Source organism: Canis lupus, chromosome 21, assembly GCF_048164855.1.
Source record: "Canis lupus baileyi chromosome 21, mCanLup2.hap1, whole genome shotgun sequence".
NCBI classification, from domain to species: Eukaryota; Metazoa; Chordata; class Mammalia; order Carnivora; family Canidae; genus Canis; species Canis lupus.
In genome coordinates, this window is record NC_132858.1 from 22,682,486 (window position 1) to 22,694,607 (window position 12,122).

The following is a 12,122-nucleotide window of genomic DNA, read 5'->3' on the forward strand; positions in this document are numbered from 1 at the left end:
CGCATATTAGATTAAAGTCGGCTACGCCTCTCCGGGGGGCTGCTTTCTGCTGCTTTTATGAGGTGCTTGTTGAGTTTTTCCCCTTAAGAGTCCAAGACATGGGGCCCTATGGAGAGTGTGTATTTGCTGTTAGAGTTGAGTGGAGTTGCTGTTTCCCTGATCCATCCTTCAACTTCCCGCAAAGCAGTTAGATCTTATTTGTAATGAAATACTTCAGAAAAGCACAGAGGTGAAGGTAACACTCAGAATCCAGGCACGTAAGCCTAAGAAATGTTGAAACTTTGTTGTTTGCTATGTTCCATATTTTAAAAGTCATTTGTATTTTTGTCTTAAAGATCTAGAGCATCAGAGACATAGGTGAAGCCCCTCTTGTACCCCTCCCCATCCCATTCTGTCTGTCTGCCACTCCCCATAGGTAACTCTGCTCTGGGTTGGGGTGTTTCCTTTCAGTTTGTGTGTTTGTATTTTACTATGTAATTAGGCATCCATGAATGTTAACATACTGTGCTTGTCCTTTCTCGGCCTGCCTTGATACTCAGCATTTGTTTATAAGATTTGTCCAGGTTAAAGCTTGTAGCTTTAGTTGATTTGAAGCATTATATGTTTATACTACTGTTTATGTTTCTAGGAGTGGAGCGGTTGGATTTAGGGTATGCATAGATTGCCCCCTTTATTAGATTTTGCTAAGTTCTCCGAGAATTTTAGGGGGATCCCTGGGTGGCTCAGCGGTTTCGCGCCTGCCTTTGGCCCAGGGCGTAATCCTGGAGTCCCGGGATGGAGTCCCGCGTCGGGCTCCTGGCATGGAGCCTGCTTCTCCCTCTGCCTGTGTCTCTGCTCCTCTTTCTCTCTCTATGTCTATCATAAATAAATAAAAATAAATTAAAAAATAATAAATAAATTCTTCTTTTAAAAAGTATGCCAGTCTACCTTCCCACCAGCATTTTTGTTTTTAAATTCTTGTTTTCCTCAAGTTCTTACCAACATGGATTGTTTTATGACTATTTAATTTTTACCTGTCTGCATGCGAAATGGGATCTCCGTGTTGTCTTTGGCATTGCACTGATTTCTAGTGAGGTTGCATGTCTTTATGTTGGTTGGCTGGTCAGGTCAACTGTAAAATACCTCTTTGTGACCTTGCACCAACTTTAAAAATAGCAGGAAGCCCTGAAGAAACAGTGCTATCAGTAGTAGGCCAGGCACCAGCCAGGGCATTTTTCCAGATTTCCCTGATCTTTCTCTCAAGCAGCTATCAGGTAGGTATTTCCTTCACGTTACAGGCACAGAGTCAGGCTGTGAGGCTAAGTGACCTGTCCAGGGGCACATAATTGGTGGTTGAACTTCTGAACCCAGGTGTCTGGCTCCAGGCCCATTCTGTTTTCTCCTGTCAAGGAAAAGTAGAAAGGAAAAGTAGAAGGGAAGAAGAACTGGGTAGGCGGAGGGAGGACAGAGAGTGGCCTTTATGAGGCCTCAGGGATCACAGCCATGGCCCTGGGGTGGCTGGGTCATAATAGAAGCTTTTCTTCCCCACAGTATATACATCCTGCAGATGCTGTGAAGCTGGGTCAGGCTGAGCTTGTGGTGATAGATGAAGCTGCCGCCATCCCCCTGCCCCTGGTGAAAAGCCTCCTGGGTCCCTACCTTGTATTCATGGCATCCACCATCAATGGGTAAGCACCTTGCTCCCGTTGTAAGCTCTTACCCGTTAGGTGGCATGAGTGAACATGCCTGGGTTGGGGCAGGTGGGCCCAATTCCCGAAGTCAGAGTCGTAGGAGCTGCGTCAGTCTCTCCTGGGGCTTTTGCCCACTGGAGCCAGTCTCTTTAATGAGTGGTGCCCGCCTCTGGTCTGACCGTAAATAGGCCACATGAGACTGAAGAATTTCATAACCCAGGTGGTAAGGGTCTCATTCTGTCTCTGGGCCTGATTAGGTGCCAGAGAGCACACAGCAATACTAATGTCATCTATCTTAGAGTGATGTGAAAGTAGTGTTACAGCAACTATTAAATTAGTATAAGACAGAAGTCTTTTTTTTTTTTTAAAGATTCATTTATTTGAGAACAAGGTAGGGGGGTGGGGCAAAGGGAGGGAGAATCCTAAGCAGACATCCCCACCACTGAGCATGGAGCCCAACATGGGGCTCAATCCCACCACCCTGAGATCATGAGCCAAAACCAAGAGTCAGATGCTTAACCAGCTGAGCCACCCAGGCATCCCCAAGACAGCAGTCTTATAATGGCTCGAGAGCTTTGTTTAGATACTCAAAATATTCAGTTTATGCTTGCTGTAGAACCATTAGGAAAAATAGGTAAGCAAAAAGAAAAGTTACTGATAGTATCACTGCCCAAAGAGATAACTTCTGTTAGAATTTTGTTACACATTTTCTACGCATTTTATTTTTTTATTTTGAACAAAAATGTAAACATAATTTACATATTTTTTAAATTTGCTTTTTAATGTAAGAATATAGTGTGAACTCTTTCTAGGTCAATAAATGTATATTCAATATTGAAAAGATTTCTGTGTGGAAATCACATCTGGAAGAGCTAATTCTGTGTTACAGATTTATTAGGGTGTCTGCTTACACTGAAAATATTTAGATAAAAAGGCTTTACTTCTTTTGCTAACAGTTTTATTGAGATATCATTCATATACAATTTACCCACTTTGACAGTGTAGTTCAGTGGTTTTTAGTATCTGCCCAGAGTTGTGCAGCCAGTCCCACAATCCATTTTCACCAGCCGTAAGAGAAAAGCCATACTCTTTACTTATCACCCTCTAGTCTCTCCTTAACCCCCTACCATAGGGAACTGCTAGTCTGCTTCCTGTCTCTATAGATTAGCCTATTATAGACAATCCATATAAATGGAGTCATACAATAAGAGGTCTTTGGTGACTGGCTTCTTTCACTTACCATGTTTTCATGGTTTACCCATTTGTCTTGTATCAGAATTTCCATCCTTTAAAAAAAAAAAAAAAAAAAGAATTTCCATCCTTTTAATGGCCAAATAATTTTTCATTGTATGTTTATACACATTTTGTTTCCATTCATTTGTTGATGGAAATTTGAGTTGTTTCTATCTTTTGGCTGTCAGGAGTAATGCTGCTGTGAACATTTGTGCATAGGTTTTCTATGTGGGCATGTTTTCAGTGCTCTTGGGTATATATATATATACACACACACACACACACACACACACACACACACACACACCTAGGAGTGGAGTTACTGGGTTAGATAGTAACTTTATGTTTAACTGCTTGAGGAACCAACTAGACTGTTTTCTCAAGTAATTGCACCACTTTAAATTCCCACCAGCAACGTATGAGGTTTCCAAGTTTTCCATATCCTTGCCAGCATGTGTGTTTATATGTCTTTTTGATTATAGCCATCCTAGTGAATGTGAAGTGGTGTCTCATTAGGGTCTTCATTTGCATTTCCCTATGGCTGATGATGTGGGGCATCTTACCATGTGCTTATCTGCCATTTGTAGATTTTTAGAGAAATAGCTATTCATATCCTCTGCTCATTTTTCTGTTTGATTTGTCTTTATTGTTGAGTTATAAGGGTTCCTTATATATTCTAGATGGAAGTACCTTACCTGATTTATGGAAATTTTCTTCTTTTATTTTTTTCCCCCCACTTTCTTGAAAATGTCCTTTGAAGGACAAAAGAGTGTTTTCTTCCTTTTTAAATAAGTAAATGGAATTCCTTTGAGAAAGCTTTGTTACATGTGGCAGGGAAGAGAATAAAATAAAATACCTCCAACTTCCGATTTTCTGACCATTTTCTAAAAATAGTATTTGAGTAAAAGGGAGTGTTTATATAGTCTTTAAATATTATCAGTGAGTATCATGGGGTGATGTAATCCTGAATAAAAAACAAGCCCCACTGAGCACTGCCCCCACATAGTCACCTAGGCTTTGATTGAAGGAGGAAATACAAATGAGAGGACAGAGAGAAGAGGTTTCTTTTTTTCCCCAAATTTTTGATGGTTGTTTTATGTCACCTTCTCCATTAAAGTAGTGATGAAAGGAGTTGCTGAGGTGGTGGGTTTATTTCTTGATTTTCCAAACCGGAAGTGCTCTCTGCCTGTCTTCAGGTGCGTTCCTTCAGTGGTGCTCGCTCACTCACTGACCATTCAACAGTGTCCCACATCATGCTGAAGGCTTTCCTCACGTCATCTTGGCAGTCTTTACTTTTGTAATTCACAGCACTGTCCTTCCTGTGAGGTGTGTAGAATAATCCTTTTGAGGATGAGGCTTAAGACTTCCTTGCCCAGAGGTGCTAAGTAGTAACCCCAGACTTGAACCCAGGCCCCGCTGGCCCCCAGCTGAGCCCCCACACTGCCTCGTCCTCTGTGGCCATGCGCATGCTCTGACGGGAGTCCAGAGGGCAACAGGATGAGGAAGCTAGTTCTCCATCTTCTCCAAGAGAGTGCGTTCGGGATGCCTTGCCTAACGGCCTTTGCTTTTGCTCCTAGCTACGAGGGCACTGGCCGGTCCCTGTCCCTCAAGCTGATTCAGCAGCTGCGTCAACAGAGTGCCCAGAGTCAGATCAGCACCACTGCTGAGAACAAGGCCACAACGACAGCCAGACTGGCATCAGGTACCCCCAGAACTCTGAATGGGCCCGTCCACAGCAGGTCCCTACAGATTCTCTTATGGGATCGTCTCCTCATGTCACCATGGGCGATACCAGACTGTCCTTCCGTCAGGCATGGAGGTTAGGTCTCCAGGAGGTAGAGTTGCTTTCCTCAGCAAACAGCAGGCCAGTGACCGGATGGAACCCTGACCTGGCCTTCTGGGTCAGGCCCTTGTTTGTCACTGCCTCGGAGCATGGTTGCAGTGACTTAGTGTTATCCCCGCGGGAATTGGTGTCATGGAAAATGAACACCCCCTAGAATAGTTTAAAAACCACTCAGTTTAAATTCTCAAGCCATATTTACACAGGCGTGTGACAAAGAGAAAGTAGAACATTTGCCTTGCTCTTTTAGACAAAGCACATTTAATAATTGTTTTTCCTCGTGTGTGTGTGTGTGTGTGTGTGTGTGTGTGTGTGTGGTTGGGGAGCAGCGCGAACCCTGCATGAGGTCTCCCTGCAGGAGTCCATCCGATACGCCCCTGGGGATGCAGTGGAGAAGTGGCTGAACGACCTGCTGTGCCTGGATTGTCTCAATATCACCCGGATAGTCTCGGGCTGCCCCCTGCCCGAGGCCTGCGAGCTGTATCCTCTGGCGTCTGGGCCCTGTTATGGGAGGGGGGGGGGGGGGGAGAGTGAGGGGCGAGGCAAGCATTGAACAGAAGGTCTCAGCCTGTTGTTCCATAGGCTGCTACTCCAGGGAGAGGGGGAAGTTGAACATTCTCCGTTTCCTTGCTGTTCCTTCCTTACAATATGGGGTTTCTATGGAGGACACGGGGCTCTTCCTTCCAGGCTGGAGGCAATCTGCGTATCCAGGTCCCTTTTGGAAGCAGTATGCCCTATTTTGGGCACTCTTTGATATGTTTTAGTTGCTTAACTCCAGATTCAGCTACTATGTTAATAGAGATACCCTCTTTTGCTACCACAAGGCCTCTGAAGTTTTCCTCCAAAGGCTAATGGCCCTCTATGTGGCTTCTCACTACAAGGTAACTGCAGTTAGCTCTCGGGTGAACTTCAGCTCTGACAGTCTCCTGTTTGGCTTTCCATATCTGTTATTACCTGGTGGCTCAGGTGACCATTGTACTGGGACTTAGGTGTCCTGATGTTGTCAAGGTCCACTGATCTTACTGGAGAGATTGCATTTCCTGTTGTTGTTTAGGCCTGTCCTGGGCTTCTAGCTTTGCTTCCAGAGTGGAGGCAAAGTGAAATTCCTGCACGTAGCTCCGTGCTTGGTAGCTGGGGAGGGTAGAAAGCTTTGCCTGTTTTAAACCAGGTTCTTGTGTTTCTCACTTGTCTGCTAACCAGTTAGGTTCAGATGACGTGGCAGTTGTTGTCTGGGGGTGCTGACCCAGCCTTGTACCTCTGGGCTATTTTTAAGGAGTGCCAAATGAGAATTTAGAGTATTCGAAAGTCTTCAACACTGAAGGGCATGTTGGGAAGAACCCTACTTGAGGATCTAGGTAGCATTTTTATGAACATCCTTCAACGGAAGCCTGAAGAGTTGGTGTTAGAAGTGGTGATAGGTTTTCTTGAAATAGCCTCTTGGCAGGAAAAAGTTCACCCCCCAGCTGTGAAATCCACAGTGCTGACGAAGTAGTCCCCTGCCCTCCTCCACAGCATCAGCACTCACGTAGAGATGACAGCAAACACATGGGGCAAAGTCCCACCTAGGCCATTTCAGAGGGTCTCGGGCTGGCTGGCCCACATACTAGAAAAGCACTTAGCCGGATTTCAGCCTACCGCTTGGCATTGGGGAGGGCGGTGCTCTGGTCAGCCGAGGACTCTGGCCTCTCGGGTAAAGGACAAGAGGAGTAGTTCTCACCAACTCGTGTTTGTGCCCCCACAGAACTCCCCCAATGATCTCCAGATGCTTTCTGATGCACCTGCTCACCATCTCTTCTGCCTCCTGCCCCCGGTGCCCCCCACCCAGAACGCCCTTCCCGAAGTGCTTGCTGTCATCCAGGTATGATGGCAGTGATTTGGGGAACCACTTAGGAATCAAAGATTAATGGCTCAGTAAGTGGCACGGGAGGGAAGGTGTTGATTCTTGGCGTGGAGCCAAGTAGCTGAGCAAGGCAAGCAATGAGGGTACACAGAAGGAAACCACCACTGACGGAAACCCAGAGCCCCACTATGGCGGAGAGGTGAAAGTCAGAACTGGCCACTTGCATTTTGACTTAGGGCTCCTCCTGAAACAGAACTGTTTTTGTCTGTTTTCCTTCTCTATTACCAAAGCAATACATGTACTTCTAAAATGAGAAGATACAGATTGGAAAAAATAATATTTTAAATGCCTGGCATGTACTTATGCATTTCTATATTATTTTCCCTTTTCATAAACATGGGATCGTAGTGTTTGGGGCTTGTTTTTTTTTTTGCGCAATGTGTCGAATATTTGTAATCTGCATAGTTTTCAAAGGCTGCATTGCATTTCATTTATGAACGTACCATCCTGTGTTTAACCATCCTCCTATTAGACGTTAGTGTCCTTGAGAATTTGCACTGTTTTGTACAGAGCCGCAGGAGTGCACATATGCACACTATGTAGATTTTGCTCTCTGGGGCAGGAGGATGTCTACCCTGCCTCGTTCCTGAGGGCATCAGTAATGAAACTTCACTGGAAGTGGAGGAGTCTGATAACAGGGTTAAGCCTGAACTGGAGTGGAAACAGCTGGCCTCGTCGGGGAAGTAGCAGCAGAACATTGAGGATGTTCTGTGAGTGGGCTCTACACCTGCTTCTGGCCTGTCTGCCCTGTCCTACTATCCCCGTAGGTGTGCCTCGAGGGGGAGATTTCCCGCCAGTCCATCTTGAACAGCCTATCTCGAGGCAAGAAGGCTTCGGGGGACCTGATTCCCTGGACAGTTTCAGAACAGGTGCTGTGCTGTCCCTCATACCCCCACGTGAGTGAAGCTGACGGTGTCGGAGGATGTATTTGATGCTCACTTACTGGCTTGTGTCTCCCACACAGTTCCAAGACGCAGACTTCGGCGGCCTGTCAGGTGGAAGGGTTGTTCGCATTGCTGTTCACCCGGATTATCAAGGGGTAATGTGTCCTCGTGCCTCTCAAAGGCTGCTGTGCTTTATTAGCTCAGCTGTGTTGCTGGCAGCTCGTTAGGGCAGGTGTATTTGGTTGTTTGGATGGAAGGTTGGTCAAGGAGTAAGAAGTTCTAGGGACTCCTCGGCCATGGACAGTTTCCCAAGGATTAGGGGTTGGCGGGTGGACGGACTGGTTGTATATACTTGCTTTTCTCTTGTGAAGACAGGACACTTGTGAACCTGACCTACAGTCAGGATTTCTAAGAGACAGGAGGTAACCTGACCACAGTTACCTCCTGTCTCTTAGAAATCCACCGAGGAGTCAGCTGTGGAGATGTCTGTTTTGGGCTTGCTGATCTGTGGACCAGAAAGCCCAGCCAGCCATCTTCATCTTCTTGCTCAGGCTAGGTGGTGTGAAAGTGAAGGTCATAGCGTGCTCGTTCTTTGAGTCTCTGCTTTGACCTCAGTGAGAGATTTCATTAATTCTCTGTCAAGTGTAGTTTGACTCGGAGTGAAGGCTTCCTGGAAGCAGTACGGGGTGTAGAGGGGTTTAGAGAGATTGAGAACATTTGTCTTCCTTTTTTTTTTTTTTTTTTTTTTAATTTTTTATTTATTTATGATAGTCACACAGAGAGAGAGAGAGAGAAAGGCAGAGACACAGGCAGAGGGAGAAGCAGGCTCCATGCACCGGGAGCCCGATGTGGGATTCGATCCCGGGTCTCCAGGATCGTGCCCTGGGCCAAAGGCAGGTGCCAAACTGCTGCGCCACCCAGGGATCCCAACATTTGTCTTCCTTTTGTGCTTGCTCACAGATGGGCTATGGCAGCCGAGCTCTGCAGCTGCTGCAGATGTACTTTGAAGGCAGATTCCCTTGTCTTGAGGAAAAGGTCCTTGAGACGTCACAAGAAATTCACACCGTCAGCAGCGAGGTAATTGCCATTGGCTGAACTTGTTCCCAGGACAATGGTTCTCTGAGTCTTCAGTATCCAGAAGTGTTCAGTGGTCTTTGCCCTCTGAGCACTAGCAGATTTCCTCCTGTTTTAGAGAAGCTGTGGCTTCTCTAGCTGGCCTCTGAGTTGAGAACCTCCAACCAGCATCATCAGCATCACCTGGAAACTTATTAAAAATGCCAGTTCTTGAGCCTTGCCCCAGGCCTCTGAAATCAGAGGGTTGGGTGGGGCCCCGTGATCTGTGTCCCAATGAGCTCCCAGGTAATGCTGGTGTGTGCTCCAGCTTCACACCGCTGCTCGGCAGACTCCTCGTGTCACTGAGCCCAGACTAAGGCAAGTTGTGTCTTTCTTGGTAAGATGCTTAATGCCAGGGACGGCGACAGGTTTGCACGCACGGTCACTTGATTTTCACTGTGTGCCTATTCAGACGGGCAAGGGGCTTGTATTTAAGGTCTGGCCTAGAGCTTTGTCACTTCCCAAGTCACAGAGCCACCTGGTAACAGACCTGGATCTTCAGAACCCTATTTCTGTCTCTTCTTACATTTTTAGGCATTTAAAACATAAATTTTATTTAAATTCAATATGCCTATGTATAATATAATACCCAGTGCTCATCACATCAAGTGATTTTTAGGCATTTTGAAACCGTGTGACCATTTTCCTGAATTCTGGGTTTGGAGCAGTTTGCTTTCATGCATGTCCAGGTGTTTGCTATACTTGGGCATGACCACTAGAGCTAATTAATGGTGCCTGTATTTTAAAAACCAGGGAACAAACAAAGAAACCTGTCCCAGTTTTTGCTGTGTTTAGGTCAGAGCCTGGTACGGTGCGGGTGCTTGGGAATGTCACTAAGCTGCTGCTTTGCTGGGTGGACTGGGTTCTCTCCCTGGTATCCTCTAGGCCGTCAGCTTATTGGAAGAGGTCATCACTCCTCGGAAGGACCTGCCTCCCTTACTCCTTAAGCTGAACGAGAGGCCAGCCGAGCGCTTGGATTACCTGGGTGTGTCCTATGGCTTGACCCCCAGGCTCCTCAAGTAAGCATTTGCCTGCCTCCCTTCCTGGTGTCACCCCATGGCCTTGGTGTCCCATAAACGAGATCCTGTGGGTCGTGTGGTCTGCCTTTCCATCCCGTGTGCTTATCATCCATCTGTTGACTGCCCTGCCCGTCTTCATGGGTCAGTCAGTGCAGTTGGGGGGCACATGGTGACCTGCTTTCTTCGTATCTTTGCAGGTTCTGGAAACGGGCTGGGTTTGTTCCTGTTTATCTGAGACAGACACCGGTGAGTGAGGCAGAGGAGGGGTGTGGGTTTGCAGTTACAGTTGGTGACAGGCCTGTCCTTATACGAGCCCTGGTGACTCTTGCTGTGCTCTGAGTACGTGTGCCTGTGCCTCCAGGAGGATTGTTCTGATGGGCAACTAACAGCCATCCTCCCTGAGAGGCCATGTAGTCCCACACTCACTCTCATCTCGTGTGATGCCCACCTGGTGTGTGCCTGGCTTTGTGCCTGATTACAAAAATGGCAGAAGTGCCCATGCACTTCTTCACTCAATTCTGGAATGCTGCAGCCTCCTTCAATTTGTGAAAAGTAAAGCAGTGTTTTTAGGAAAGGGTTGCAGGTGGGCAGATGCCTATTATAAGCTGGTATCTGAGGGAGGGCTATGACTACGTGGATGACCAAGCCATGGAGATTATGGAAGGAGGAGTTACTGACTGAGAGTCCATAAAAAAAATCCCTTCATTTACGCCCTGCCGTGAGCAAGATAAGTCACGAAGCTTATTTTCTTTTTCTTTTTCATTTTTTTTTTTAAGATTTTGTTTGTTTATTCATAGAGACACATGAGAGAGAGAGAGAGGCAGAGACACAGGCAGAGGGAGAAGCAGGCTCCATACAGGAAGCCTGACGTGGGACTTGATCCCAGATCTCCAGGATCACACCCCAGGCTGCAGGCCACGCTAAACCGCTGTGCCACTGGGGTTGCCCATGAAGCTTATTTTCTAATGGGTAGAAATGGGCGACAAGAAAGTGAAAAAAATGAGAAATTTTCAGATCATGCTATGTGCCATGAAGAAGACGACTAAACACTGAAACTGTAGTGTGCTGAGTGGTCAGACTTCCGAGGAGTGTCCTTTCCAACTGGATCCTGAATGGCCGTAGTGGACTGGCCATTCCCGGAGAAAAAGGGGTTTCCACACAGCGGCTGCAGCAAGCGTAGTAGGGCCTGAGGTGGAAGTGAATGGGTGACTTGAAGGAGACAAAAGAAGGCTGGCGCAGGTCCTGGTGGGGGAGTGAGGTTGTGTAAGGACTCTGTTTTCCTCCTGTCCAGTTGGAGGAAGATGTTGAGCTGTGACTGCCATATAGACAGTGGACGGTGGTGGTCTGAGAGTGGAGGCAGGGAGATGGGTGGCTGAGAGGACGTGGTGAAGGTGGAGAGAAGTGGCGGAGACCAGATGTGTTTGGGGGTTGAACTGATGGATTGAATTGTAAGATGAGGGAACCGTAAGAATTCCTAGGGTTTTGGCCTGAGAGTCCAGGTGAGAAACTGGAAGGTCTGGAGGTGTGCTGTTTGCTGAAAAGAGCTGCTGGAGGAAGGATAGGTCCGGAGGTCACAGTGGAATGCTCCGGCACAGTGTGAGGTGCTTGTCAGATACTTGATGGGAAAATGGGACAATTAGTTGCCTACAGGAGTCTGGTACTCCAGGGAGAGGTTGGGGCGGAAGATGGAACTTGGGGGCATATTCTCAAAAGCATTTACTCCCTGGGATCGAGGACTTTGTTTTCTTCACACCTGTAATCCCAGCACTTAAGAGCATCTACTGGTAGAGTAGTACTGTGTTCAGTTAATACTTTGGTTCAGTGAATGACTGTTTTTAAAGTTACTGAAAACTGGGACTGAAAGTCAGCTGAGAAGAGGGTGCGTCCTGGACTCTCCAGCCTTCAGAGGAGTGGGTCAGAGACAGGAGCAGCCTTGAGCTGGAGGAGAAAGTAGGGGAGGGTATCAGAAGCCACGTTTAACCAGTGTTTCAGGAAGGGGGTGGTGCTTGGGTGGCTCAGTCAGTTGAGCGTCCAGCTCTTTTTTTTTTAAGATTTTATTATTCATGAGAGACATAGAGGCAGAGATATAGGCAGAGGGAGAAGCAGGGTCCACGCAGGGAGCCTGACATGGGACTCGATCCCAGGCCTCCAGGATCACGCCCCGGTCCAAAGGTGGTGCTAAACCGCTGAGGCACTCAGGCCTCAGCGGTTTAGCATCAAACTCTTGATTTCAGCTCAGGTCATGATCTCAGGGTTTTGAGATCCAGCCATTTTGGGCTCTGCAGTAAGCTCAGTCTGCAGGAATTTCCCCTCCCCACCTCTCTATCCCTGCCCCCGTTTCACCTGCGTGGATATGTGTCTACTCTCAAAAAAAAAAAAAAGTAAAAAAGAAGGGGAAATCTGTGGCTGTGGGAGAGCAGGTAAGCTAAGGACAAATGGCCAGTGGACTTGCTGGCAGTGTTG

The 12,122-nt window shown here is 47.1% G+C and overlaps 1 protein-coding gene across 5 annotated transcripts in view; it reads left to right on the forward strand.

The window, feature by feature from the left end:
- NAT10 (N-acetyltransferase 10) overlaps positions 1–12,122 on the forward strand; it is a 37,928-nt gene that overhangs the window by 18,008 nt on the left and 7,798 nt on the right. For all 5 annotated transcript variants that reach the window (XM_072791089.1, XM_072791092.1, XM_072791090.1 and 2 more), the window contains 10 exons: positions 1,531–1,667; positions 4,481–4,605; positions 5,073–5,223; positions 5,528–5,624; positions 6,485–6,601; positions 7,411–7,512; positions 7,608–7,682; positions 8,488–8,604; positions 9,526–9,659; positions 9,857–9,905. In XM_072791089.1, coding sequence (XP_072647190.1) covers positions 1,531–1,667; positions 4,481–4,605; positions 5,073–5,223; positions 5,528–5,624; positions 6,485–6,601; positions 7,411–7,512; positions 7,608–7,682; positions 8,488–8,604; positions 9,526–9,659; positions 9,857–9,905 — 1,104 coding nt within the window. The remainder of the gene's footprint in view (positions 1–1,530; positions 1,668–4,480; positions 4,606–5,072; positions 5,224–5,527; positions 5,625–6,484; positions 6,602–7,410; positions 7,513–7,607; positions 7,683–8,487; positions 8,605–9,525; positions 9,660–9,856; positions 9,906–12,122) is intronic.